This window comes from Parasteatoda tepidariorum, chromosome 12, assembly GCF_982258835.1.
Source record: "Parasteatoda tepidariorum strain Cologne lab strain chromosome 12, Ptep-v5.0, whole genome shotgun sequence".
Taxonomy (NCBI): domain Eukaryota; kingdom Metazoa; phylum Arthropoda; class Arachnida; order Araneae; family Theridiidae; genus Parasteatoda; species Parasteatoda tepidariorum.
This window is the reverse complement of record NC_141766.1, coordinates 66,181,012-66,187,925: the sequence shown is the minus strand read 5'-3', so window position 1 is coordinate 66,187,925 and position 6,914 is coordinate 66,181,012. Positions and strand designations below refer to the sequence as shown.

The following is a 6,914-nucleotide window of genomic DNA, read 5'->3' as shown; positions in this document are numbered from 1 at the left end:
ATATCGAAATTTAGCGTATCTAAGAAATAAGAATAATCTAAGAAAGGTTGCAAATAAAAACATTAAAGAAAAAAGTTGAAAATTGATTAACATCTCCGAAATTTCTTCGGCAATCAAACAAACTTTACTGATTCTAGTGAAGTCATCCTCAGAAAAAGATTTATTAGAATTTGATAGCATTTTTTCCCTGCTTAAATATCTAATGGTGAAACCTAATGTGCAAACTTAATTTTTACTTCATTTTAAAAAAGGTTTTAAAAAAATTAATTAAAGGTGGTCTTTAGAGAACATCCAAGCATACATGATTCGGATGGTGCTGTACAATGCAAGTTCCTTAAAGTGCTAAAACATGATATAAACGATACAACTCATCCTGTTTGATGTAATGAGGTTTTAAGTTAATTGTTACAAATCTTCTCCATATTTCTGAATGAGAGTGATAATTCTATCCATTTATTTTTCAGTTAATGTGGGGATAGCCTGTACCACCACTCTTAAGAAATTCACCCAATTTTTAGAACATAATGGTTGGTAGCTTATTATCATTGTACCTTCTTTTTTTGCTCGGCTTTTGATAATGGGGGCGATCTGGAAGAAAAGATTTATATTAGTCGATTACTACAAACATCAAAATGTACACAAGAAGCAACACCTGAATCACTTTTAATCTCGAATTTTTAGGTAATAATATGCAATCACTGCAAAACTATATTGCAGAATAATGAAAATATAAGAAGAAAAATTAAAAATGAAATAACATTACAATATTTGTTTTTAAAAAATATCAATAAAAATCCGGGGGGGGGAAATACAATCTCTTCATCAGCTCGCACGATTATATCCGCAAAAAGAAGTGCTTTCTAATACTGTATCAATATAGCGAAAGCAAAATATATCAATACAGTAGTGTGAGGAGCACTCAAAAAAAAAAAACATATCTAGTAATAAATATCACGTAAAAGAAAACAGAAAATTAAATGTAAGGAAAAAACAGAACAAGACACAAAACGAAATCTGCAAAGCGAGTAGTTATTTCATATCAACTTTCAAGAATGATTAAAAATTTTCGAGAATTGTTTGCTGGACATTTAATGGTACCAATTGTGAAATGTATGCTCAAGTAAATATACAAAGTACCTTTTTTTACGTACCTTTGAAAGTTTATCCCAAAAATCTGGCTCATTTTCTTTATCCCTTAAGCTTGGAGGCACATACCAAAAGCATATATTTCTATCTTCGAACTAGAAAAACAACATTGAATAGAATTTATGAACAATACTTGAAAGGCTTGAGATAATATAGTGATAAAAATATTTTTTTTTAGAATGGTATAATTTTTTCAATTAATTTTAATAATGCAACAAACATGAAGAGAGATACATTAATACATTAAAACGGTTTTATGCATTAAAATTTTTAAAACATTTAACTTTTCCTTAGTACTGTTTCCAGATAGGTATTTCAGTAGCTTCCTACATTTCCATTAGATAGCAACGCAATACACAGAATCATCCCATTTAATCGTGATGTTTTACAATTTAATTGCCCGCAAAATGTGCTCTTCCTCCCGATTTTAAACAACTAATGCTTTCAGCAATTAAACAATTAATACTTAACAGTTAATTAATGAATTTCAAGCCACTTTAATGGCAAACCGGAATGGCAAAATACATCACTTAACAAAGCATTTCATATTGAGTTAGATATTTATGAATAGATCCATGGTTCATGGTTATTTTAAATTATACTTTATACACATTTTGTTAAAAATGGAATAAAGTATTTTGAATCAAATAGGTTTTAATATCAAATCTATGCTCTTCTGATTACATCTAGTTAAACACTTTTCCTTGGAAGAAAAATAAAGAAAATTAATTAAGAAAATTAATAAAATAAATTAATTTTTAAATAAGACGCCTCTAAAAATATTTTTTTATATTTATATTTCTTTCAGTTCAGTTTTTAAAATATTTTTATAAAATTAAAAAAAAAAAATTTATTTTATCATAAGCTTAAGCAATTTTTAAATTTCAAAATATAATATAGGATGAAGCTGTTTCAATAGGAATTGAAGGGAAAATAAAAATTATATTTATATCTCTTAAAGAGAAAAAAAAGCTATAAAAACTTATAGCGACAAAGAAGATTTCATTTTTTTTAAATCTATAACATAACAAAAATCTATAATAACATCGATAGTATAACATACACTATAACAAATTTATATATCTATTTAAGAGGAATTTTTCATAATGAGTGCGTAGATCTGTTATCTGAAAAAAATTTATAGTGAAATATGTAGCGTAAGAACAATATTCCGCAATCACCGCTCTTAATATTAATTTTTGGCATGCATATTTTCAAATGGAGTTGAAAAATATGCCCTTAGGGTATGAAAAATATCATTTAAACGAAAAAGAAAAAAATGAAATCAAACAAGTGATTTTGTTAAAACACGCTTATTAAATTTTTCTTCCCTTAATTATTAGTGAGTTCTATTTATTATGAGTGAGTTCAAATGATCATATTTTTTGATTTCATTTCTGACAAAAATTTTAAAATACATGGTGATTATGAAAAATCATGTTATTAAAAAATTAATTATTTTAATTAAATTTTTAAATTTTTTTGTATTATTTTTACAGAAGTCTAAGCTATCTACTTCACATATTTTTTCAAAAGAAATTTACATTCAAGCGCAATATATTTAGGTTTTTCTTTAATAATATGTTTTTATTATATTTTCAGTTTTATTGAAATTATACTTTTCTAAATATAGAAAAATCATTTTTTTTAAAGACGGCAATGCTTTCTTTTAAAGCAAAAGTTAATACATATCACTCTAAGTACAAGTATAGAACTGCATTTTCTTCCCATAATTTCTTGTTTCAATCAAAAAAAAAAAAAAAAAAAAAAAAAAAAAAAAAAGCATATAAATTTGATTCAATCTTACCTTGTCGGGAATGAAACCATCAGTTTGTCTAATTTTTCGATCTAAATATCTGTTGAAAAAACGAAATTTAAGTTCAAAAAGACTGATTTAATCTTAAATCGATACACATTTTGACCAATTTTTTCCTCATAAATTTCTTAATAAAATTAGTTATTTGAGTAAAATTTTGAACGAAAAATTGGGAAACAAATAATTAAATAGTAGACATTTTATAGTTTGTCTAAGCTAAGAACTCCTCCCGCCACAAAGTCTGAGGCCGTCTGGTGCTATGGAAACAAGAATAGCGCATTTTAGGGAGGGTAGCTCCACTCAAGGACTAACACAATAGACTGAAGAAAGAGATTCCCTTTTTCTCTCCAACTCGAGCCGAAACCACTCCACAGGTCCAGACGAATGGCTAGGGGAGTTCTTATTTTAGACAAATTGCATTAATCAACTGAACGTTCGCGGCCCCTAAAATCCTAATGTTTTTCCTGATGAAAAATTGGCTATATCTATCTATCTATCTATCTATCTATCTATATATATATATATATATATATATATATATATATATATATATATATATATATATATATATATATATATATATATATATATATATATATATATATATATATATATATATATATATATATATATATATATGTAACATAAAAAGCTTCAATTAATCTTTTTATGTTAGTTTCTTTGCTATAAAACTTCATCCTAATTAATTATTCTAAACGAAATACTTTCTCACACTTTTAAAAGCCACATCCTGTTCTTAAATCTATTTTTGGCTCAAGTATGCATTTAATTAAGAGCAGGACATTTTTCCCTTTGCTCTTGTGTGGGAAACGTTCGATCTATCTCATAAACCAATAGCAACTGCTGAGATTTCCCTCTTTCCCTAAATTAAGACATTTTACGGATTTTACTTTGCAAGATTTTCCCTAACATATAACCAAGGAGCGCAACTTTTCATGGGCACTTTTACTCATTCTCATGACTGCTCTTCTCTAATAATTAATAAATAAATTTTGTACCCTCCTTCCCGACCTATGACCTGTTTTAATCCTTCCACTCGGCAACGACGTTATAAGTCGCCAGGATTGAACTGTCGGGAAGGGGTACAGTACATTAAAGATATTTAATATCTCATTTGAAATTAAATAAATCAACTTCGGAAGAGGGTACATCAAAAATATGGAATAACTTCAAATCATTTTTTCAAATGGACATTTGGTAAATAAGCAGTCAAATTCTTCTTCAACTAATGGCAAAGATTAATTCACCCAGTATCTTCATCAAAAAAATAAACTCTTCAAAACTTTTTGTTTATTATAAATTATACCTACGCACAGTGGAACTAAACGATCATCCGTTTTCCATGTCTATGCTGCATATTTTGTCTACGTTCCTGAGAATACTAGAAAGCTGAGCTTCAATTCCTTCCTTGGACTAAAAAGAAAAACTGCATCGAATTCCTGTTAATTAAAATGTTTTATTGAAACTATCCCTTTTAGAAAGCGTTGATTTTGCCACTCTTAAGTGCTGAGCTGGATCTTATCGTCGATGAATAATTGTTCTCACACCCACGATGGTCTACTTAAATATTCGACATTCAAAAGAAAAATAAGCTTCAATTTCTCCGTCACTATTGGTGTTAATTTACGATTCATCTTAACGAAGAAACAAATTTTTTCCCTAGCAGCTCACGTCTTTGGTTTTGGAATTGTGTTTACGGAATTTCAAAGCATTCCCATCTCTGTTGTGGTTTTCAAAATATCTCGGACTAATTCGAACTTTTTCAGGTATCCTTTGAGTTAAAGTTTTTTACATTTCTCATAAATCAATTTCTTAAATGATTATGATTTAAATTTTTTCCCATATTTGATGTTTCAAAGTGAAACTACTTTTTATATATTGATAGAATTTACTGTTGAAATTTTTATTTCTTTAAATTTTTATTTTCAGTTAATTGATTTATTTGATTGAAAAGTGTTTCGAGAAATTATTTTCATATTGTTTTATGTGTTACAGCTTCTATGATTTTTTGAGTAGTAGAAATTATATTTTTGTTTTACAGTGATTAGAATTTAAATGAAAATGCCATTTAAATTTTTTTTTTCTCTTCATAATGCAACTGCAGTAATTATTGAAATTTAATTTAGATATATGAATGCTATTACGGTGTGGCAAAAATTAGATCAAGAAATGTTAAAACTATTACAAATAGTTTGGAAAAATGAATAAAATACTTGTTGTTAGAATTTAAATTGAAGTGCAACCAGACATTAATGCTTTAGTCCAACGTTGGTAATAAGTTGTAGCTCAGACATTTCCATAGACAAACAACATAAAGATAGGAAAATGATCAAAAAAAATTTGAAAAGTAATAGTAACCAAATTCACTTCAAAAACACATTTAAAATAGAAATGAAAATATTTGAATTCCCTAACAATTGTGACAAATTAAATTACCAATTAAGATCTCTGCACAAAAATTACTTTAAAAAATGTCCGAACTAAAATTTTTGAAAAAAAAAAAAAATTATGTCCAAAAAGAAAGAATGAAAGATATAAATAAAAAAAAAATTAAAGGTAAATAATAAATTAAGTGAAATAAAGACAATACTGAAATCTTGGACTTGACAATATCAACCACTGTGTCATTTTTTTATTTTGTTTTCAAACAAGGTAAACAATACTCAAGTCTAATTTCAGATTGAAATTTTTCCTGTAAAACTGTTTTTTGCATTTTGTGTTTTACATTTTAACTTGCACATTTTTTAAAAAATGTTTATAAATTTTTTTATCATGATTGAAGATTTAACTTAAATAGTGTTTTTATGAAGAATACTTCTTTTGATGAAAATGCTGTGTTGTGATTTTTAAACAAAAGATTTTTGAAACTGAAAAAATTGTTAAGTCAAAAAAACTGTTGAAAATGAAAATCTTAAAATTGCTGATTAAGCTACTACAGATTTTTTTTGTGTTAAAAAATTTTACCATGAGTACAAATGTGTATTTTTGATAATTCATATATTACTTTTATATATTGTCAACATTACAAATTTAGTTATTTTAATTGTGCTTCTACCAAAGGAAAGATTTTGCAAATGGATAATTTTTGAAATTTTTGGATTCTAATTAGACAATTTTGGCGAAGGGGGATGTAACATAAAAAGCTTCAATTAATCTTTTTATGTTAGTTTCTTTGCTATAAAACTTCATCCTAATTAATTATTCTAAACGAAATACTTTCTCACACTTTTAAAAGCCACATCCTGTTCTTAAATCTATTTTTGGCTCAAGTATGCATTTAATTAAGAGCAGGACATTTTTCCCTTTGCTCTTGTGTGGGAAACGTTCGATCTATCTCATAAACCAATAGCAACTGCTGAGATTTCCCTCTTTCCCTAAATTAAGACATTTTACGGATTTTACTTTGCAAGATTTTCCCTAACATATAACCAAGGAGCGCAACTTTTCATGGGCACTTTTACTCATTCTCATGACTGCTCTTCTCTAATAATTAATAAATAAATTTTGTACCCTCCTTCCCGACCTATGACCTGTTTTAATCCTTCCACTCGGCAACGACGTTATATATATATATATATATATATATATATATATATATATATATATATATATATATATATATATATATATATATATATATATATATTATACAGTAAAACCTGCGAAGTTGGACACCTGCATAAGTTGACCTCAGTTATCAAGAACGGAATTTTTCCTTTAGAATGTAAAGAAGCAAAACCTTTGTAACTTGACCACCTGTCTATCTTGTATGTTGACCACTGAAATAAGTCAATTTTGTCTAGGAGTATTATGAAATTCTATTCTAAAACCTTCATAAGTTGACCAGAAAAAAAATCAGAAAATTTTCTGTCATTTTGCAATGTATGTTAAAATTTCACTTGTTTGGTGAAATAGTGTAAAAAGCTAATCT

General features: G+C 26.9%; 1 protein-coding gene across 1 annotated transcript in view; it reads right to left on the bottom strand.

Annotated features, from left to right (window-relative positions):
• Nucleotides 1-267: 267 nt before the first annotated feature.
• The window catches only part of LOC107455525 (cysteine sulfinic acid decarboxylase-like), a 39,148-nt gene continuing 32,501 nt past the window's right edge, over nucleotides 268-6,914 (bottom strand). Inside the window, exons 10-12 of the mRNA XM_087155760.1 lie at nucleotides 2,954-3,002; nucleotides 1,152-1,241; nucleotides 268-342 (exon numbers count right to left, since the gene is read on the bottom strand). Of these exons, the coding sequence (XP_087011886.1) occupies nucleotides 268-342; nucleotides 1,152-1,241; nucleotides 2,954-3,002 (214 nt within the window). The remainder of the gene's footprint in view (nucleotides 343-1,151; nucleotides 1,242-2,953; nucleotides 3,003-6,914) is intronic.